A 22,235-nucleotide genomic window follows, 5' to 3' on the forward strand; every position below is an offset into this window, starting at 1 on the left:
TTATACCAATGCGTAGGTTGTGCATCTCAATGTCTGGAAGGCATGCTAGTAATTAAAACTAATTGAGGTTTTGTTGACTTAGTTCCCTTCTGGTTTGTTACAAATTATTTTCCTTTTGATGAGTCTTCTTTTTAACAGAATGGGTGTCTGTGTATAGAGAGATATATCTCTTAAAACATTCTTTCCTCTATAAAGAACTTGCTGAAGATTATATATGTGGAAAATAACACCCAGCACCTGCAGGATTTAACAAATTTGCCAGACAGAGGCGAAAATGCCAACTACCTTGATGTGAAATCTGGTGTCCGCGTGATGCAGGTCAGCCCTGATGGCCAGCACTTGGCCTCTGGGGACAGAGCGGGAAATCTCAGGTGGGTCTGTTTTATTCTGTAACGTCTGCCAGATTCTGTGTTTTCATATAATTGCGTGATGAGTTGTAGCTAAGGCCCTGCGTATGCCAGTCACACGCGGTGGGTTTCTACATCTTTGATTCCTCAGCAACAGCGCTAACTGTATTATTTATATGCAGGCCATCTAACGGGGTTGCAAGCTCCTAAGGAACACCAGCCTTGGCAGGACTCTCCAAATACTTAAAAGTTATTAAAATGTGTGTGTTGTCTTACAGGATACATGAGCTAAAATATATGGATGAAGTCATTAAAGTGGAAGCTCACGATTCAGAAGTTCTCTGCTTACAATATTCTAAGCCAGAAACGGGTAAATTTTCAAATTTGAAAATGTGTGCAGTTAACATTTATTCCAGGCTCGTGCCTGGGGCTTTTATGGTATGTGGATGTATATAGATACACACAAACTCGCTCCCATCGCTACAGGTTTGGGACTATAGTGGCTGGGTGGTATTCAACTCAGAGAAGACCCACTGGAATGAATGGATCTCACTTCAGCATGTCCTTTGTGGGTCTGCTTGTTCTTTTCCACTGCTTTAAGTCCCTTTGGAGTGGATGCAGAGTTGCCCATCTTTTCTGCCTCCTGTAGGGATGGCCCTGCTGGCCTCAGCAAGCCGAGACAGGCTGATTCATGTGCTCAACGTGGAGGAAAATTATAAACTAGAGCAGACGTTGGACGACCATTCCTCAGCCATAACAGCTGTAAGGTTTGCTGGTAAGTTATAAATAAATAAAATAATAAATAAAATTGTATTTATATCCTGCCCTCTCACCGCGGCATTCTGCACCCACTGGAGTTTCTGGGTCAGTCTCAAGGGCAGCCCCGCGTAGAGCAAGTTACAGTAATCAAGCCTGGAGGGGAACGTCACGTGGATCACAGTAGCCAGATCAGGGCGAGAGTGTTAAGGGACCAACTGCTTAGCTTGGCAGAGATGAAAAAATGCCGCCTTTGTTATAGCTGCAATCTGTGCCTCCATGGAAGTTGCCCAACAATCTGCTCCAGCTGATTGTATTTCTGGGAGCCTCGCTCTTCCCAGAATGGATATCAGTTCAGGTGCGGAACCTCTATGTGCAATTGCACAGATTACTTCACTTCTCCCTGTGTTCTCGCACAACTCCAGTTTCCGCTGGCTTGCAGAGGAGAAGTTTCCAGTGCAGTGTTTCCCTCGGGTTCATAATGTTTTATTGTAAGCCACCCTGGCTATTGTCTTTGTGGAGTGGGGTGTACATCTAAATCAGTGGTTCCCAACCTTTTTTGGGGGGGCCATGCCCCACCTAAGCATCTCTAAAATCCTGGTGCCCCTTCTCCCTGTGACATATACCGGTAATTCTTATTATTCAAAAAGTGAACTCCTATTCACGTGGAGGAAGCCTATAAGGCCGTTAACTTGGTCTAAACAAGCTTGGAAGCAACGGATCTAAATACAGTGGTGCCTCGCAAGACGAAATTAATTCGTTCCGCAAGTCTTTTCGTCTTGCGATGCACGGTTTCCCATAGGAATGCATTGAAAATCAATTAATGCGTTCCTAGGGAAACCGACTTCAGACCAGGTCCAGGGACAGTCTGTCCCCCGACCTCTTCTGAAGGCTGGGGGGGGGGGGGAAACAAGGGCTTTTCTTCCCACCCCCAGCATTTTAAAAAACCCCGGGACAGCGGAGGGCTTCTCCGCTGTCCGGGGCGATCTTAAAATGCTGGCGGGCGGCATTTTAAAATCGCCCCGGGACAGCGGAGGACTTCTCCGCTGTCCGGGGCGATTTAAAAGCCCCTGGGAAGGCAGGCAGGGGGGACAAAGACTTTTGCCCCCCGCCAGCCTTCAGAAGAGGTCCAGGACCTCTTCTGAAGGCTGGCGGGGGCGAAAGTCTTTGCTCCCCCCCGCCTGCCTTCAAAAGCTGTCCGGCCAAGGCTTCGCGGACCTCTCCGCAAGCAGCGGCAGCGCTGCCGCTGCTTGCAGAGAGTTGCCGGCATGCCGAAGCCTGCGCGCGCTGAGATCAGCACGCCCAGGCTTCGCGGACCTCTCCTGCCTTCAAAAGCCGTCCGGGATAGCGGGAAGCGCTTCCCTGCTATCCCGGACTGCTTTTAAAATGCTGGTGGTGGGGAGCAAAGCCTTTCGGCCCCCGCCAGCCTTCCTGGACCTCTTCTGAAGGCCGGAGGGGGGGGGGAAAGGCTTTGCTCCCCACCGCTAGCATTTAAAAGAGGTCCCCGGAGATTTCCCTATGGGCTTTCATCTTGCGAAGCAAGCCCATAGGGAAATTCGTTTTGCGAAGCGCCTCCAAAACGGAAAACCCTTTCGTCTAGCGGGTTTTCCGTCTTGCGAGGCGTTCGTCTTGCGGGGTACCACTGTAAATACAAGGGGATTCTTCTACAGATTTCACTTACCTACAGATTTCTTCTTCTCGCCCACAGGAAATGGAGAGATTCAAATGATCAGCTGTGGAGCCGACAAAAGCATCTATTTTCGCAGTGCACAAAAGGTGCTTACAATTCATTTACGGAATAAGCCACCAGGAGGTTCGGCGATAGCCACCAAATGCAAAAGAGGATTGGATAAATCCACGAAGGAGAACAGCAGCAGGGAGGGCTCTTGCCTTTGCGGGCTTCCCAGAGGCATCCGGTTGGCCGCCATGGAAGCAGGATCCTGAGCCAGAGGAGGCACCTTTGGCCTCATCCAGAAGTGCTGCTCCCATCTGAACTTGAGCAGCTTGTTTTCCTCTTCCAAAGACCCGTTGCCAAATAATGAAAGGGGCACCTTTCCCCTTTTGTATCCAGATAAAAGTTTATCTGATTCGTTCATGCTTACGTGTGAGGCTGCTGCAGACCTGCTGCGCTGCACTTGGGTAAAATTCCTGCACCAGTTCAGATCTTAGTTGGGTCGTTTTCACTCCACAGGTGTCGGATGGAATTAACTTCATCAGAACTCACCACGTTGCTGAGAAAACAACCTTGTACGACATGGATATCGACATAACGCAGAAGTATGTTGCAGTGGCCTGTCAGGACAGAAATGTCAGGTAAACTGTTCCGCATTTTCCACCGCAGAATTTTCGGCCATTCCACGCAGTCGAATGCTGGAAGAAAGTAAGCATATTTCTCCTCCTGACCGCCAGCCTCCCTCTTAACTTGTCTGCACTTTTGTTGTTCTGCCTTGTTGCATATGTCCATCCTATCAATAGACTCTTGTAAGACTGACGGTCTTTGAACCATAAAAGAATCAGGTCTGGCATGGTCGCTGCGTGTGCTAGTGGCCGTAAATCAACATAGTTGTGTGCGTTCCTTCAAAGCGCGTAGGCGCTCTAGCCCAGACACCGGAGAAGAAATAGATCATGGAAGCAATAAAGCTCAGACAAGTCATGACTCTTTACTTGTAGGTAATAAAATGTGTAAATGGTTCCTGCTATTAACAGGCTTTCGCCGCAGGTGAAGGTACACTTAAAGTTCTGAGGCCTTGCTCTCTTCTGAGCTGCAAAATCTCTCTACATGTTGTCAGTTCAGGAGATAAACGCAGACTGGAAAACGGTTTGCTGTGTTCTGTAGGAAACCACGTATGTCCAGAAAACGGTACCCTCAGAAAGTGTCCTTGGATAGTCTAAACAATCAGCACTTAGCTGCTCCTTCAGTCTTTCTGTTTCTGGAAATGAATGAAACACTCTCACTCACGCCAACATCGACTGCCTCAAATCTCCCCATTTGGATGAGGTGCTTTTCTTGGGATACAGTTGCCTGTAAGGGGAAGAAAAGGGTGAGAGCGGAGCTCAGCTGATGGGGCATGAGGCTCTTCATCCCAGGCTTGTGGGTTTGAGCCCCACGTTGGGCAAAAGATTCCTGCATTGCAGGGGGTTGGACTAGATGGCCCTTGTGGTCCCTCCGAACTCTACTTTTCTACAATTCTAAATCATCTCAAATCTTTTGACATTCTCTGTAACAGTCAGTGCTCTTTAGATATATCCTCCAACAAGCGGTGTAGTTGGGCCAGTTTGGTTTGGCAGCTCTTGATGTGGAGATGATGATGATGATGATGATTTTCTTAAAAAAACAACAACCCCAATCTAGCTGGGTTTCCCCAGCCATTCTGGGTGGCTTCCAACAGAAGATTAAAAATACATTAAAACATCAGACATTAAAAACTTCCCTAAAAAAGGCTGCCTTCAGATGTCTTCTAAATGTCATATTGTTGGTTGTTTGTTTACATAGTTAAGTGCTCTGTTTGTGGAACTATTATCGCCAGAGTGTTTCTGATTTATTCAATTTATTAATTGCGTGCTCTGTAAAGAGTCTCTAAGCGACTTGCAAAACTTTAGCTGTTTTCAACTTTTGGTTTTGAATATCCATATTCACCTAAATCCGAGAGGGAAATCCTATGGGAAGAGCCAGGATTAAACATCTCAAGAATCCCCAAACACCTGTGGCAGCTCTTGCGTAATGGACAGCTGAATTATTAATCTTCATCCTTTTATCATATGAGGACTTTAATCAGCGGGATATTCATATGAGAATTTCTTAATCATTTTGGCACGTTTTCTGAGAGTGTGTCTGGGCTTTCCCCTCCTGTTAAGCCTCGGTTGCTTTTACTGAGGGCTCTGCTGGTTCCGCAACGGTCTGTAAATTGGACCTGTATGAGTTGCAGTGGCTGGAAGGAGCCTGAGAGAGGAAACAGATGAAGCTCCGGATCGGGGCCAATCACTGCAAGTACCACAGAGCGATTCCCTTACTGCTTGGCTAGAGCAGCAGATAGGATTCATCCTCCTCGCTCATCCTCCAGCTCCAAGGCCCAGTTAGACGCCAAGAGCGCAGTGGCTGTTGGAGAAGTGCTAGCCAGGAAGAGTAGCTCATGCTTTGCATGCACGGGGCTCCGGGTTCAAATCCAGAGTACAGCCCCGCAATAGGAAAGGTGGTAAGTCTTCTCACCAGTCAGAAGCAGCACCCCAAGGACTGGCAGTCTAGCTCTGTTTCATTTTGTGAAATGTTTGTTTCATTTTGATGAAATTGTTTCCCTGTGTATTTTAATTAGACACCAACTCCTTCAGATTAACTTTATGCTTGAAAACTGCCGTTTTGGCCAGTTTACGAGCATCTGTGTGCCCACAGATGCAGCACAGCCACGTCTAGGAAGCCCGAGGCGTTGACTCAGGGACTGTGTGCGCTGAGAGTGCTTTTAATTCCCAGAGAAAAGGACCCGTGTTTGCACAATGAACCTGTTGCTCCACTGCTTTTTCAAAGGCTTTGGGCACAGGACACAAAGCCCAGTATCAAAGCGTGGCTCTTCAGTTGTGTCAAACCAGCAAGCCTTTGCACACACCCAAATGTAACCTGACCTTCCTCCAGGGTATACAACACAGCCAGCGGGAAACAGAAGTGGTGCTACAAAGGCTCACAAGGCGATGACGGATCCCTTCTGAAGGTAACTGAGTTAATATGGGGAAAGTGCCTGTAGAAATAATCTTCCTCTTGCCCACCCTTGGACCCAGGCCTCCTGGAATGTGGCCTAATATTCCTGTGGGCTGTTGCTTCCCACTAAACGGTGTAAGGAATGCCAAGCATGCTTATTTTGTTGAACTGCGAATAAGTGGTTCGTTATTCAGCCGACAACAATTGAAGTAAATCTGAAAGAGTGAAGCCTCTTTGTTTCCGATCCCTGTGCAGGTCCAGCTGGATCCTTCTGGAACATTCTTGGCCACCAGTTGCTCAGACAAGAGCATTTCCATTATCGACTTCCACTCTGGGGAGTGTGTTGCCAAAATGTTTGGACACTCAGGTTTGTTTTGCTGTGGTGCTGTTGCTGCTTTTTTTGGTTCGGTTATTTTGCAAGCGCATATCTAGTACATAAGGGACACGGGTGGCGCTGTGGGTTAAACCACAGAGCCTAGGACTTGCCGATCAGAAGGTCAGTGGTTCAAATCCCTGCAACGGGGTGAGCTCCCGTTGCTCGGTCCCTGCTCCTGCCCACCTAGCAGTTCGAAAGCACGTCAAAGTGCAAGTAGATAAATAGGTACCACTCCAGCGGGAAGGTAAATGGCGTTTCTGTGCGCTGCTCTGGTTTGCCAGAAGCGGCTTAGTCCTGCTGGCCACATGACCCGGAAGCTGTACGCCGGCTCCCTCAGCCAGTAAAGCGAGATGAGCGCCGCAACCCCAGAGTCGGCCACGACTGGACCTAATGGTCAGGGGTCCCTTTACCTTTTCTCTAGTACATAGTACAACCTACCCCAGCCTGGTGCCCTCTGCCTGTTTTGGATCCCATTAGCCCCAGACACTACAGTCTGTTTCTTATAAATTGTAGTGATAACTGATGCAGCCAAACAACCAACCCATCTTTATCTTGCAGAAGTCGTTACAGGGATGAAATTCACCTTTGACTGCAAACATTTGATCACCGTCTCGGGAGACAGGTGGGCAACTTGAACTGCGAAGGATGCTTGCGTGAATTAGAAATTTGTGGTCCTGAAAGTGGGGTCATTTAGTGTGTGTTTGTTGCTCAATTAGCTTTAAGGGAAGAGGACCTCTGGATGGGGTTCCCAGATGAGTGTGTGGCCTTTTCAGATCTAGGCAGGAGAGAGCAGGAAGCACACCAGGGATGTGGAACGGTTCAGGCCACTGATTCGGCCCTCTTCCCTTTCTCCAGCTGCATCTTTATATGGCACCTGAGTCCTGAAATCACCACCTGCATGAAGCAGCATTTGATGGACCTGGATCAAGTCCAGCAGCAGAGGAAAGCCAGGGAGCCCGTGTGGCCTCATCAGGTCAGGTACTGGAACAGCTGGGGTCTTGGGGTGACGCTCTCTGCTCCCGATGGGGAGACCGGGGTGACTCTGTCGCTCTTGAGCCCTGAAAGGGATCCCTCTGACTCTTCCTTTCCTCCAGGAGGGAGCCCTACGTTGCTCTGCCGAGCGAAAGGTCTCCCTGTGGGGCTGAGCGCCTGACTGACTATGACACAGAGGAGGAGAGGGAAGAGGAAGACGCTGCTCTTCTGACGCCCCCCCAAGCTGTCCTTGATACAGGTATGGAGGCACGAGGCACTTCCCAAGGCAGCTGGAAGGGGATGCGTGGGATTTGGCGAGAAGCCACGGAAAGCCCATCAGACTTCAGGACAGGCCCAGCTGGAGACCCTGGTGACGGTGGTTTTGTAAAGGCCTTTTTGTCCTCTCTGCCGCCCCCGCTCCCTATAAAATTTCTGGTAGTGTTTTCATAGAATCATAGAATCCTAGAGTTGGAAGAGACCACAAGGGCCATGGAGTCCAACCCCCTGCCAAGCAGGAAACACCATCAGAGCACTCCTGACATATGGTTGTCAAGCCTCTGCTTAAAGACCTCCAAAGACGGAGACTCCACCACACTCCTTGGCAGCAAATTCCACTGTCGAACAGCTCTTACTGTCAGGAAGTTCTTCCTAATGTTTAGGTGGAATCTTCTTTCTTGTAGTTTGGATCCATTGCTCCGTGTCCGCTTCTCTGGAGCAGCAGAAAACAACCTTTCTCCCTCCTCTATGTGACATCCTTTTATATATTTGAACATGGCTATCATATCACCCCTTAACCTCCTCTTCTCCAGGCTAAACATGCCCAGCTCCCTTAGCCGTTCCTCATAAGGCATCGTTTCCAGGCCTTGGACCATTTTGGTTGCCCTCCTCTGGACACGTTCCAGTTTGTCAGTGTCCTTCTTGAACTGTGGTGCCCAGAACTGGACACAGTACTCCAGGTGAGGTCTGACCAGAGCAGAATACAGTGGCACTATTACTTCCCTTGATCTAGATGCTATACTCCTCTTGATGCAGTTTTGTTGGGGTGCAAAGAACATAAGAAGAGACTTGCTGGATGCGGCCCATCTGGTCCAGCATCCTGTTCTCACAGAGGCCAGCCAGATGCCCCAGTGCGAAATGCACAAGCAGGACACTTAAACACAAGAGCGCTCTCTTTCAGTGTCCAGCGACTGGTATTCAGAAGCGTTGCTGAGAATCTGAGCAGTGGTACCTCTGGATGTGAACGGGATCCGTTCCGGAGCCCCGTTCGCATCCTGAAGCAAATGCAACCCACCCCTGCGGGTCGTGATTTGCCGCTTCCGCGCATGCGCGTGATGTAATTTTGAGCGTCTGCGCATGCGCAAACAGCGAAACCCGGAAGTAATGCGCTCCGTTACTTCCGGGTCACCGCAGAGCATAACCTGAAAACGCTCAACCTGAAGCACAAATAACCCGAGGTATGACTGTACTCTGCTTTACTTTGAAAAGCAAAACCCCTCTTATTTCTACAGTGGTACCTCGGGTTACACATGCTTCAGGTTACATACGCTTCAGGTTACAGACTCCGCTAACTCATAAATATTACCTCGGGTTAAGAACTTTGCTTCAGGATGAGAACAGAAATTGTGCAGCAGCGACGACAGGAGGCCCCATTAGCTAAATTGGTGCTTCAGGTTAAGAACAGTTTCAGGTTAAGAACGGACCTCCAGAACGAATTAAGTACTTAACCCGAGGTACCACTGTACTTGCTTTGGTTTCTGAGAGTTGGTAGATAAAGTTTCCACGGGACCCAGTTCTGCTTTACAGTCTTTTCTCGATTGCTCTGTGTTAAATGCAAAGGGGGGGATTTCTTCTTCCTATCTGTGCCTTGTATGAAGATGCTGCTCTTCTGCTTTCACGTTGCTCACCCCGATCTCCCTCCCCTGTTGCTCTCTCCAGCTCCTGCATGCGTCCTCACCAATGGTAAACTACCCATGTGGGCAAAAAGGCTGGTATGTAATGTGCTCTTACAAAAAAGGTATTTTTCATATATGGATTAATTCAGCCATTGCCAACCTTCCGCGTATTTTGGACTACAACTCCCATCAGCCCCGGCTGACACAGCTGACTGGGCTGATGGGAGTTGTAATCCAAAGCAGCTGGAGGGCACCAGGTTAACCATGACTGGATTATGAGGCGGAGAATCCCAGTAACCAACGTTCTTCCTGTTGTACTTAATTTCCTATATCTTGCCCCCAGGGCATCTAACAACCAAGGTGCAGCATTAAAAAGAAACGTAAAATCACAAAGTACAGCAGGCAAGTCGGCATTAAACAATACAAATGGTGTCGCTCGTATTATGCTCCAAAGGTCTGTCAGTTGCCATCTGATAACAGGGAGGACCACCTGACCTCAGGAGAGAGGGACTTCCATAGCTGGAGTGCCACCACTGAGAAGGCCTTGTCTCGTGTGACGTGCACCAGCACCGAAATCAAGTCATGTTCCCTGAGGGTGCTGAAACCCTGGCCTCTCCTGCAGATCTCCAAACAAGTGTTGGCTGATGCTGCAGAAAGTGCTCTTTTGGTCCTGAGCCAGGGCATGGGAAATAATGATGAAATAGGTGTTGTTTGCAGGGGTGGGTTTGTTCCACTCCTTGGGCCTTGGCTGCAGATGTGAAGGAGGATGTCAGGTTTGGATGACCCACAAAGCCAAACCTTGGCTTAGCTTTTGTGCCGTGCCAGCCTGAAAAAGCTCCCATCCCCATCGTCCTCCGGAGCCGTGGTGTGGCTTAGCGTGACGTCCAAATGTGGCCACTGCCAAGGACTTAACCCATGGTTAAGAGACAAAGGGTTCTCTCCATAGCCGTCAACCATCCCTTATTTGGTGGGAAAGTCCCTTATCCCAGCGCCATGTCCCGCTGCTGTCCCTTACTGATGATGTCCCTTAAATTTCCTGGGTTTCAAAGGAAGCAGCTCCTCTCCCTCCCTCCCTGCCAGCCAGGGAGGAGGGAGGCTCCAACTGTGTTGCTTGGCTGTGTTGCTCACCCAATAAGGAGTCTAAGGACGACTGGGGGGTGGAGCTTGCATGCCTTGTGCCGATCAAATCGGCCGCGTTGCCTGGAGGACTCGCCTTTGCTCAGCGCTTCCCAGCGGAGAGGTGACGGTGGTTTCCCTTGCTGCATCCCCTTTGCTGGGTTGCTGCGCTGTGGGAACCACCGCTTGAGGCTTCGTTTGGCTGCTGGCTGGGCTTTCTGCCTTTGGCTTGGAGGGGCTCAGAAGTTGAACATACCTGTGCCCGGAAAATCCCTTATTTTGGCTGCTGATCCCTTATTTTTGAGGCTGCTGGTCCCTTATATTCATATCTGTAAGTTGACAGCTATGGTTCTCTCTATCCATCCGGGTTAGCATGAACTGCAGTTATTTTTGCATGCTTAATCACAGGCAGCAGAAACTGCTGGTCCAAAAATGAAAGGAGCTCCAGTCCTCCAGCTTTGACAGCTAAGCAGTTGGGTGCACGTTTTGCTTGGATAGGATGAAAACAAGAACCACTCTTGCTGGGTCCTGCAGAGAAGCAAATGATCCTCTTCAATGTGTTGATAATCAAATGGGGCGTGGGGCTTCTACTGTGATCTGTGGGTCTCCAAATGTCTACAAATCGAGGCAAAGGAGGCAAGTGAAGTATCTGAACCAGGCAGAGGGCCTTCTCGGTAGTGGCGCCCGCCCTGTGGAACACCCTCCCATCAGAGGTCAAGGAAATAAACAACTATCCTACTTTTAGAAGACATCTGAAGGCAGCCCTGTTTAAGGAAGCTTTTAAAGTTCAATGTTTCATCATGTTTTTAATATTCTGTTGGGGGGCCGCCCAGAGTGGCTAGGGAGGCCCAGCCAGATGGGCGGGGTAGAAATGATAAATTATTATTATTAATTATTATTATTGTAGGTTAGGGGTGGGTTACAAAACACCAACTGCTAGCCATCAACCCATCCATGATTAGTTCTCTGACTTGGCGATTTTTATCCCAACCACATGAGTGGCATGAAAACACACACACTTCCTCTCAACTTTCCTCTCTCTAGCTTGGAGAGGCAGATAATGCGGACACCGCCGCCTTCAACTCCAGGGTGAGTTATCAGCCGCAAGGGCGGTGGGCAGAACGTGCCGCCAAAGAGCCCATTAAGACCATGCTGGATGCAGACCTGAATTACTTCACCCCAATTAAAAACAGCAGCCTGCATGACAGCGAGCTGGAACCGCAGAATCTGAATCGGCTGCTCTCGGAGGTGAGAAAAGTTTCCTTGGCACAAGGGGCTTAACTGAGGTCGACTTTGCTGTCCACCTGCACCCTCACACCCTCCGTCTGAAAAACAGACCCCATGTCCTTTGAGTCCAGGGACAGGAGTCCAGGAACAAGCCTTGGAACTCATTTTCCGGGGTGGTACTTATTCCTGGAGCATGTTAAGTGTGTGCCTTTCCGTGTGGGTCGAGTTCCTCTCCTTTCACCAGTGAGCCCCCATCCACCTGGGAAGCGGGGAGAAATATTTACCTTTTGGGCTGCTCTTTGGATGCGCTTCCGTGGCTCTTGCTTGCGCCAGGGGGCTTGTGGCTTTTTGCAGCAGAACCTGCATCTGCCCCCCCCCCCAGCTTTTAACAGCGCACAAACCAACCAATCAAGGCAGGTGCTCCCTTACAAAACCTGATTATTGGGGAGAGTGCGGCTGCCTTGGGGTTCCTCAAAGTGGCAAGCAGATTTTCCAGTTAGCCTTTGTGATTTTTTTTTAGTTTGATTGTACCTGGAGTTGATCCATCGATGAGCGCTTTTGTGCGCCTTTAAACTTATTTTGGAGCCACTCTGCAGCCCTTGGATATTCCGGCTCCAGAACATTTCTTTCTTCCATCTTTTCTGCTGTCTTTGAATCCTTTTAAAACGTTGGAAGGGAGAGTCACGGGGGCTAATTCCTTTTTTGGGGGCGGTCACAGGCTATTTTTGGTTTTCTCTCCAGGCCAAGGACTACCCCAGCAACATCATTGAAGATTTCCAGCAGTCAGATCTGTCCTCTGATGATGAGGCGAAAGAAGAGCTTGAAATCAGTGGGGACAGCCTGTGCCCCGAACAGACTGACAGCAAGACCCCTGAGAGCGAAAGGTCAGTCCTCGCTTGGACGCTGCAGCCTGGGAGGAGCTGCTTACCGTTGAGTAAATGCGCTTAGGGTAGAGCTGCAGGACTTACAGAGGGGGGGAGCCTGATCTGGTTTGGATTTGGCTGGAGACATCTCAAGGGCACACCCCGTTCTGCTGCCCTCTGCCCTTGAAGTTTTGAAAGACGCTTGAACTGATGGATGGGCGCTGTTCTCTCCACCCCCCAAGAATCACCGGCACTTTTTACCTTTCTTTAAAGGAGCTACATGAAGGAGCTGCTCCTTCAGCCGGCGTTCCAGAAGGAAGCAGCAAATACCAAGGAGAAGCTGCCAGACAAAATCTACTCTGTGACTTCCTTGGATTCAGAGGCCTCTGCTTTCAGCCACCAGCAAGAAGGTAGCCTGAAAGACGATTCCTGCTCACATCTGGGGTATTTTTTTGGTGCTTGAGCTGCAGAAGGGCTCTCCCCTCTCAGTTGGCCATTGTGCCCCCACCCCTGCCCAGTTAGTGTCAATTTCCAGGGCCCAGTGAAGCAGGAAGACCTGGCCCTTGAACCCCCAAGTGAATGTGAGGGGGGAGCTGTCTGCTGTGCCCAAGAAGAGATGATAGGGATGCAGCCTGCCTCGGCCTCTGTCCGCACCCTACAAATTGGGCTGGTAGAGGGGGCAGCAGGAAGGGAATCTGCTCTCATGGTTGTCACAGCCCTCCCCAAAAAAGATCCTGCATGAAAGGCAGCAAGTGAGGAAAAAGGGACTTGCAGCCGCAGGATGAGACCTTCCCCCATCCTCTATAAGTCAGCTGTAGGGAATGAGGTGTGTGTTTGCAGGAAAGGGAGAGTCAGGGAGAGGAGGAGAAGCATAGAATCGTAGACTTGTAGAGTGGGAAGGGACCATTGGGGTCATTTAGTCCAACCCCCAGCCGTGCAGGAATCTTTTGCCCAATGTGAGTCTCGAACCCGCAGCCCTGAGCTGAAGCGTCTCGTGCTCTGCGGACTGAGCCATCCCAAGTTCATTCCTGTGCCAGGTGATCCAGGAGATTTGGGTGGGAGAAGAAGCCAGTGCTTGGCCCAGAATCCAGGATGGCTTTGTAGTCTGCAGACTGAGCAATCCTCTGAGCTTTTTCTTCCTTTCCTTCCCCCCCGGCCCTGGCTTTGTACAATGTGCCAATTGGACGCTCTAGTTTCGGAGGCAGAAACGGAAATGACCGACGTGGAGGAGAACTTCCAGCAGACCAGCTCTCTGCCCCAAACCCCCGAGCAAGAGAAATACCTGCGGAATCACTTTGAGACGTTGGCTGATGCCCAGGCGGAAGGTAAGGCCGGAGCTGCGGCAATGAGCTGAATGTTGATATTTTCACCCCCTTCCATTGCCAGAATCTCCTGATATGGTTGAGAAAGGAGGCGGCGGAAACTGCTCTTTGCTTCTTCCGCTCCTGCCTGCCTGCCTGTCTCTCTGTGTTATCTATGTAGTGATTAGATGGCTGAGTGAGAGCTGTAGCTCTCATGCAAGCCAGTAGTTCTTTAGTTTGTAGTAGCTGTTAGAAATAAAAGGAGTTATGCTTCGCAGCTAGCTTCCGCGTTATTTATACTCTGCTGAGTCTGGGGCTCACAATGCGCAGTTGTGAGTCCAGTGCACGGAGATCTACTTTCCAGGATTGGAAGGTCTCTGGAAGTGCTCTGGTCGCCTAGCCCAGTCGGGGCAGAACCAGTTACTGAGCCCAGTCGCTGCGCATCGGTTGCAAGGCGTACTGACACCGAACGGCACAGCGGCTGTGCTCTTCCCATAAGCAAGAACCCCTCGCCTAATAGGCACAGCCGGAGGCGCATGGGGCAGTTTCTCAGGGCGCTGTTCTTTTGATTCACTGACTAAGTAACAAACCCCTTGGCAGGCCATTGGCACTTTGACGGCGGATTAGAGGTCATTTGCCTGGGGTGTGTTTGTCAGGATTCACTTTTCAGCTACTGTTTGTTGGTGATATTATTAGCTGTGTTTACCTTTTCCTCCAAGGAGCTGAAGGTGGGGGGCATGGTTCTCCCTCTCCCCATTTAACCCCCACAACAACCCTGTGAGGTGGGCTAGGCTGAGAGGCAGTGACTGGTCCAGGGCCACCCATTGAGCTTCATGGCCGGGTGGGGATTTGAACCCTGGTCTCCCAGGTCCTAGTCCACACTGGCTGTGTCAAGAACTTGGGAAAAGCTCCCGCTTGGTCTCCCCTTTTTGATGCAGAAAAGTTTGATGGCTGCCTAAAGGACCTGAAGGAGCCCGAGGAGGAAGAGGAGGAGGCGGCCTTGTTCCAGAACCCTCGCCTGAGCATATCTACCCGTTTTCTCTCCAGCTGCCAAAAAAATAGCAGGTGGGCAGATATATATCTATATTTTCAACCCTCCATTCGTGAAAGAACCATCTGAACGGCTGTGTTCCTTTCACACAGGTTTGCAGCTCCCTTTCTTCCGAGGCTCCGTCAGCACTCTCAGGCCGCTGCTGCAGACCAGCTGGCGGAGGAGAGTCTCCTGTCGGGAGAGCACAAGAAACCAGAGGCAAGTTGGCCGCCTGAGTGGAGGATGAGCCGCTGGGCTCAGCTGTTCCCTTTTGCATCTTGGCAAACGTCTTGTCTCCCAGCCCTTCTGTGAAGATTGGGCGCAGCCACGACTCAGTGCCAGCGGAACAGGGGCTCTTCAGGCAGAAGGGAATTTCCAGTTAAAAGATCTCTGGTAGCCACAATGGAAAATAAAAATACAGTGGTACCTCGGGTTAAGTACTTAATTCGTTCCGGAGGTCCGTACTTAACCTGAAACTGTTCTTAACCTGAAGCACCACTTTAGCTAATGAGGCCTCCTGCTGCCGCTGCGCCGCTGGAGCACGATTTCTGTTCTCATCCTGAAGCAAAGTTCTTAACCCGAGGTACTATTTCTTTGTTAGCGGAGTCTGTAACCTGAAGCGTATGTAACCCGAGGTACCACTGTATAATAATAAAAAAAAAATATTATTTATACCCCACCCATCTGGCTGGGTTTCCCCAGCCACTCTGGGCAGCTTCCAACAGGAGATTAAAAATACATTAAAACATCAGTCATTAAAAGCTTCCCTAAACAGGGCTGCCTTCAGATGTCTTCTAAACGTCAGGTAGTTGTTGATTTCCTTGACATCTGATGGAAGGGTGTTCCACAGGGCGGGTGCCACCACCAAGAAGGCCCTCTGCCTGGTTCCCTGTAACTTGGCCTCTCGCAGGGAGGGAACCGCCAGAAGGCCCTCAAAGGTGGATCTCTGTGTCTGGGCTGAACAATGGGGGTGGAGACGCTCCTTCAAGCAGGGACGTAAGAAGGGGGGCAAGGGGGCGGTGCGCCCCGGGTGCCACCCTGGGGGGGTGATAAGATGGCCCGCTGCCTCCCCCCAGCTGTAGAGTGGCCGAGGGTACAGGCACCAAGTGTGCGGCAGCCCATACGGACAGTGCTTGAGTGGCAGCCTGTACGGTTTGCCCCGCCCCCGGCTTAGAGGCTTCCTCCACCACTGCCTTTAGGTATCCTGGGCCTTTGAGGCCGTTGAGGGCTTTAAAGGTCAGCACCAACACTTTGAATTGTGCTCAGAAACGTACTGGGAGCCAGTATAGGTCTTTCAGGACCGGTGTTAGGTGGTCTCAGAAAAGACCCCACAAGGCTGTCGTCTAGTCCAGGGATGTCCAACACGTCAATCGCGATATACTGGTCGATCCCTGCGAGGTTTTGGTAGATCGCAGTCGATCGCTGACCCCCTTCCGGCCCCTCTCCCTGCGCCGGCCTCTATTGTTACAGAAGAAAAGCCGGAGTTTAGAAATGGAGGCCATTATCTGGCCAGCGATCCTAAGGTCAGTGGCTGCTTCTGTTCCTCCCTCCCTCAGAAGAGCTGCAGAAAAGTCCCTAATCCCCCCTCCACAACTTTGACCTGAACCCCTAAAAAATGAGGGTAGATCACTGCCAGATTTTAATTTTGAAAGTAGATCGCAGTCTCTCGGGAGTTGGCCACCCCTGGTCTAGACAAATTGATGTCCTCAAAGGCAGCTTCATGTGCACAGTTCAGAAATGTAAATAAGGCTTTCCTTTGATCCCTCCACATTTGCAAACGTAAATGACTTGAAAGCAGTTTAACTGGAACGTAGCCCCCACATAAACTGGGAGTTGCTCGTAACCGTTTAGTGTGTGTGAAATTCCCAGTGCATTCCTTGTTACACCGATGCAGCTGCGCTGGCTGTGGCTGATGGGAGTTTTAGTCTGGAACCTCCAGAGGGCACCAGATTGGCAAATGCTGCGCTGGCACCTCTATGGCCTGCTGAAATGCCCGAACTCTCGGCCTCAGAGTCGATGCATGGGAAATGGTGGCTAGGTATTTTGCAGTCAAGGAAGGGACCGAGACCTTGGGTTTGGGGCATCTGCAATGCTTTTATACTTGCAGCCTGGGGATTTGGTTTCTAACGGTCTATGATGTAACTGCTTTAGAAACTTTCTGAAGAAACCAGCTGTGAGCTGAAGGAGAAGCTTGACGCCAGAGCGTTCATCGCCTCAGGTAGGAAACTTTCTGGGATGTTGCGTTTGCAGCAGGTTTGTCATGTAGCAGAGGCGGAAATTATTACTGTTCCCTGTCGTGGAGAAACATTGGCTGCTGCAGGGTGTAGATTTGACTCTGTCGCTGTGTAGGGTGGATTTCCAGAAGCGCCAGTTGATGCAATCCGTTCTCGTTCTGATACCTTTGGAAACTGAAGAATGCTGTTGGGTGTGTTCCCCTCTTCCCCTTCTGGGAAGGCTTCAAATGTAGAAATCTCTCTCTTCCCGCCCCCCCTCCCTATGTTCTTAGAATCACAGGTCCTGGTCAAAAACTTTGAAATAAACCTGCAGCCTTTGTGCACTAAGTTTCAAGAGACTTTGCAGCTTTACGATAAGGTAAGATATCAGAAAAGGCAGCAACATCAGAACTTTTTTAAAAAATTCTCCATCTACATATTTTTTGGAGGGTCATCAGATTATCCTGTCAGATGTCTAGGAGATGGCTTATATAGGGCTGTGGGGTACTATTGTGGCGGTGTGGGTCCCTGGCATCCTTGTCCCAGCCCAGTTTTGGTCACGGGTGCGAATCCTGGGTGTGAAAGCGTTTGTCCTTTTGCTGTGCAGGTGACATCCTGCAGCGACTCCACGGAGGAGGAGCTTCTCCACGTAAAGAACCGGCTGGTTAGCACTTTCTCCTGGATGAAACGGGAGCTGGACTCCCGAGAGATCAAGAACAACGCAGACGCGGCAACAGCCACAGACAGCCCGTCGCCCTGGCAGAAGCGCCTTCAGGACAGCGAGACCCGCTCTCTCCTGAAGCATTACTCCGACTCGCTGCTGGACATGGTCCAGAAGAAGCTGGAGGAAAGCCACAAGGCGGACGTGGCCTGAATCGCCCCAGGCAAGGGATACGTCTGCCCCGCCCCTAAACAAACTTTATTGCAGCGCTGAGCTCAAGAGAACGTGCCCATTAACTTCCGTGTGACTCCTGAGGAGTTAACAGCAGTCAAGAAGGGAACGGATTAGCGTTTATAACTCTAGTCTCTATTTCCTGTGTATCCACACACACACACACACACCCATTTCCCCCCTGGAAGCAAATACTGACAAGTTGTTCTTGTTTTTTTAGCTTTTCCCAGAGACCTCTTACGAAAAACATTCTTTATAAGAATGAGGGAAGTAGGAGGAGAAGCAGGTGTTGTAAGTTCTTATGGGGTGCTCTGATATTCCTCCTCGGTGCTTTCTTTTTCCGTCTGTGCGAGTGTGAACACTTCTTTGCAACAGCGGTTCTTCAGCGTTTGCTGTTTTTTTCTTGGTTTTGAGAATTAATAAAATTGTATTAGATTTTGAAAAGTGTGTGTGTGTGTGTTGGGTGTTGTTGATCTGCTCCCAACCCTCTAGAAGAGATTTATGGGGGCACATAGAGAGCTGCGGAGGGACGCAGGTGGCGCTGTGGGTTAAACCACAGACCTAGGACTTGCTGATCAGAAGGTCGGCGCTTCGAATCCCCATTACAGGGTGAGCTACCGTTGCTCGGTCCCTGCTCCTCCCAACCTACCAGTTAGAAAGCATGTCCAAGTGCAAGTAGATAAATAGGTACCACTCCGGTGGGAAGGTAAACGGCATTTCCGTGCGCTGCTCTGGTTTGCCAGAAGCGGCTTAGTCCTGCTGGCCACATGACCTGGAAGCTGTACGCCGGCTCCCTCGGCAAGTAAAGCGAGATGAGCGCCGCAACCCCAGAGTCATCCGTGACTGGACCTAATGGTCAGGGGTCCCTTTACCTTAGAGAGCTGCGGTTGGGGGGGGGGGGAGAGGAAGGTGAAGTCCCGTTGCACAAGCAGGAGTCATATCCCGCTTATGGACTTTATGTGAGTGTGTGGTTCTGCACACGGAAGGGGCTGTATCTCAACGGTGGAGCATTGCAGAGCCAACTTCAGGCAGGTCTGGGAACTATCTTTGAAACCCTGGAGAACAGCTGCCAGTTGTGTCCACAGTACTGCGCTTGATGGAGCCATGGTCTGACTTGGTAGAAAAAAGACAGTCACGGAACCGAGAAATTGCACAAAACAAACGAAATACCGTGTAAATCCCTGAAACGAGAAGGAATCGACTAGAAATATTACCTTATGGAAATAAACTAAATAGTAAAAATCAAAAAGTTTAAGGGAAAAATAAAAAAAACTAAAATTGAGCAAAGCCTTAACGGGATGCCGGCTACAAACCTTGTTTCACTGAACTATTATAATACTTCAGAATTTTTGGGAGTTCTACCCCCTTTTTTTTGAATTTTGGTCATTTAAGGTTTGTGATTTTTCTATTTCCTTCTGAGGAAACTGAATAGTTCAGTGAAACGAGGTTTGTAGCCAGCATCCCGTTAAGGTTTTGTTCAGTTTTAGGTTTTTCTAATTTTTCCCTTAAACTTTTTGATTTTTACTATTTAGTTTATTTCCATAAGATAATATTTCTAGTTGATTACTTCTCATTTCAGGGATTTTCACGGTACCTCATCTGTTTTGTGCAATGGTCTGACTTGGTAGCTTCCGACTTTCCTAGCAGCTGACTAGGACTGGGCTGGGGGGGGGGGTATGATCCTACGCTTCCTACCATGAAAAGAGAGATTGAGACTAGACGGATCTTTGGTGCGCTGCAGGAGGGCCCTTCCATGTTCTTAAGACCCACCGTTGAGAGGAAAACATTTATTTCTTTTATTTGTTTCCGTTACCTCTTAAAAACATATGAAAGCAGCTTACAACAAACATACATAAATCTATACAGTAAAGAAGTATTAAAAATTAAGATCGGATATCAATTCACTATTGAGGAACAATGTATTCTCAACTGCCTGCGTAAGCCTGCTGGGGAAAAAAAAATCAGTAAGCATTTAAAAGTCAAAACAGAAGGCTCCTGCTGAATCTCTAGTGGCAGAGAGTTCCACAGGCCTGGGCCAACGACACTGAAGTCTCAGTTCCTTCTTGTTGTCAAATGAGCCTCGCCAACTCGGGGAATGACCAGTTATGATCCTGCAGACGATTTCTGTGACTGAGCTGGGATATTAGGGTTCAGGCAATTCCCCCAGTTAGGCTTGACCAAAGTTGTTCAGGGCTTTGTAAATTAATACAAGGCTCTTGAACTCGGTAGCAGATGGAAATATGGAATAGTTATGGAATAAATACGGAAATGGGAGGCCTGAGGGACGGGCTGGAATCTCCTGGAAGATGGCCGGGCTGTCTTGTCTGGAACCCTGATCAGGAGCACGTCCCACGGCCACTTTCTGCAGCAGCTCCCGGTTAGCAATACAGTCAAGGTAAGACCTCGGCTGAACTCTCCAGCATGGTTTGTTAATCAAAACACGAGAGAGAGAGAGTCGGCGGCATAAAATCAATCTGCTCAGAAAGCTGTCCATGGAAACAAGTTTATTCAAATCTGAGCGAGACAGGGAAATGTGGCTCTGATTGAAAGGAGAGATTTGTTTGCTTGCAAGCATCCGGGCTGGAAAAACCCACCGGGAAGAGGCTGCCCAAACAACCCCACTCCCAGGCTTGCTCACAGAGTGGGCCTTTTCTGTGGTGGCAGGAAGGCATTTCTCTCTCTTTTAAAAAATATTTTTTATTAATAATTTCAACATAACAAATTATCAAAAACATAACATCTTCATTCCCCCCCCCATTTTTTCCCTCCCCCCTCCCCAAGAAAAATTATTATTCTCTGCATATTATAAAATTGTAAAGATCCTTAAATTATCTATTACGTTCACAATAATAACTTGGTGTATGTTTATTCAAAACCTGCCACGGAGTCCAATTCATTTTGTTGGTTTTTTTAAGTAATTTGTAAAAAGTTCCCATTCTTCTTTAAGTTTGATGTCAATTTCGCCAGTTCTGCATAGTCCACCCATTTCCCTTGCCACTGTTCTTTAGTCGGGCTTTCCTCATTCTTCCATTCCATCCTCATTCTTCCAGCCGCCGTTGTCGCATACATCAATATATTTCTGAATTTCCTTGGCAGGTCTTTTCCTGCAATCCCTAACAGGAGGCATTTCTCGTACCCAGCCTTTGCCAACCTGGTTCATTGCAGGAAATCAGAGCTTGGACATCCTGTATGGCAGAACCCACCATTCTGTCATGGGCTTCACTGTTCCAACTGTTGTGTGTATGTCCTAAACTCTAGTTTATCACACATTTATTCTTACAGCACCTTGTTTCCCTAATAACTTGTCTATTTTGCAAAAATTAATTGCTTTCATGGTGTAGCATTATAGATACATGATTACCCATGCTCTGGCCAGCACTCTGATCCCATTACAGTGGGACTTCAGGTTACAGACGCTTCAGGTTACAGACTCCACTAACCCAGAAACAGTACCTCGGGTTAAGAACTTTGCTTCAGGATGAGAACAGAAATCGTGCTCCGGTGGTGCAGCGGCAGCAAGAGGCCCCATTAGCTAAAGTGGTACCTCAGGTTAAGAACAGTTTCAGGTTAAGAACGGACCTCCAGAACGAATTAAGTTCTTAACCGAGGTACCACTGTATATCTCTCCTGACTGCAGTGTGACAAGATGCTAGAAGAGCTGGCTACTTAACCTTTTAGCTTGCTCTGAGTAGTATTAGTATCTTCTGCTAGTGGTGCCCATCCAGTTGCAAGCGTTGGTTAAAGAACAGTCTTACATTGGGTCAGGTCATGGATCCATCTAGTCAAATGCCGCATGCCTTGACAGCAGTAGAACTCCAGCATTATGGGTATAGGTTTATTCTGTGAACTGCCCTGAGACCCCCAGGTATAGGGCAGTATATAAATTCAATTAATAATAATGATAATAGTGGTGCACTCCTCCGAACACACCAGTGACGGGCAAAGATCCAACAGTGTTGTGTTGCGTTAGTGTGCAAAGGTTACTTTTTTTAAAACCTGCCCAATTTTCCCCGGTCATTAAATTCCAGGCCAACTGATGGTGTTTTGGTGGTGAACAGGTTGGCCTTTTTCAACGTCCAGTTTGACGCATGTGCGTGAGCATTGCTGCCATTGAGTATCGGGTGAATCGCCCGTTTCCTGCAGCTGCCCTGTTCAAAGAGACAAGCCGGCTAACCGTCCTCAACTCTTCCCTCTATAGCGAAGTGCAGAATTTGCATAGAGAGGATGGAGATCTCTTGTTGCCTTTGCAGTTAGGAGCACAAAGTATGCAAAGGAGCTGGAATTTGGTTCGCATTCAGAACGTGCACACACACACACACACACACACACACAAACCTGCCCCGCAACACTCATTCAAATCACGAGATATCCAGTGTCGCTCTTGTAAACAGCCCAGGCTCTTTCGCACTCGTCTCCAGAATCACAACCTTCGCTGGACTTTGGCGGAGATTTTGGATTCGGCTTGGCAGCAGACCAGAAGGTGAGTGGTTTGACTTCTGGGTGCCTGTTCCTGCTTTTGCTGGAAGGTAGCTGGGTGTTTGGATGAGAAACTGGGGTTGTAGC

General features: G+C 49.2%; 1 protein-coding gene across 4 annotated transcripts in view; it reads left to right on the forward strand.

Annotated features, from left to right (window-relative positions):
• The window catches only part of WDR62 (WD repeat domain 62), a 31,090-nt gene extending 12,974 nt beyond the window's left edge, over positions 1-18,116 (forward strand). For all 4 annotated transcript variants that reach the window (XM_028741810.2, XM_028741811.2, XM_077932424.1 and 1 more), the window contains 20 exons: positions 196-371; positions 626-717; positions 997-1,122; positions 2,812-2,879; positions 3,295-3,416; positions 5,728-5,803; positions 6,046-6,157; positions 6,725-6,788; positions 7,022-7,144; positions 7,261-7,397; positions 9,074-9,126; positions 11,191-11,394; positions 12,115-12,257; positions 12,510-12,646; positions 13,430-13,561; positions 14,476-14,602; positions 14,681-14,786; positions 16,719-16,785; positions 17,074-17,159; positions 17,388-18,116. In XM_028741810.2, coding sequence (XP_028597643.2) covers positions 196-371; positions 626-717; positions 997-1,122; positions 2,812-2,879; positions 3,295-3,416; positions 5,728-5,803; positions 6,046-6,157; positions 6,725-6,788; positions 7,022-7,144; positions 7,261-7,397; positions 9,074-9,126; positions 11,191-11,394; positions 12,115-12,257; positions 12,510-12,646; positions 13,430-13,561; positions 14,476-14,602; positions 14,681-14,786; positions 16,719-16,785; positions 17,074-17,159; positions 17,388-17,654 — 2,418 coding nt within the window. In that variant the 3' untranslated portion in view covers positions 17,655-18,116. The remainder of the gene's footprint in view (positions 1-195; positions 372-625; positions 718-996; positions 1,123-2,811; positions 2,880-3,294; positions 3,417-5,727; positions 5,804-6,045; positions 6,158-6,724; positions 6,789-7,021; positions 7,145-7,260; positions 7,398-9,073; positions 9,127-11,190; positions 11,395-12,114; positions 12,258-12,509; positions 12,647-13,429; positions 13,562-14,475; positions 14,603-14,680; positions 14,787-16,718; positions 16,786-17,073; positions 17,160-17,387) is intronic.
• The last annotated feature ends 4,119 nt before the right edge of the window (positions 18,117-22,235 follow it).

Source organism: Podarcis muralis, chromosome 7 (assembly GCF_964188315.1).
Source record: "Podarcis muralis chromosome 7, rPodMur119.hap1.1, whole genome shotgun sequence".
Taxonomy (NCBI): domain Eukaryota; kingdom Metazoa; phylum Chordata; class Lepidosauria; order Squamata; family Lacertidae; genus Podarcis; species Podarcis muralis.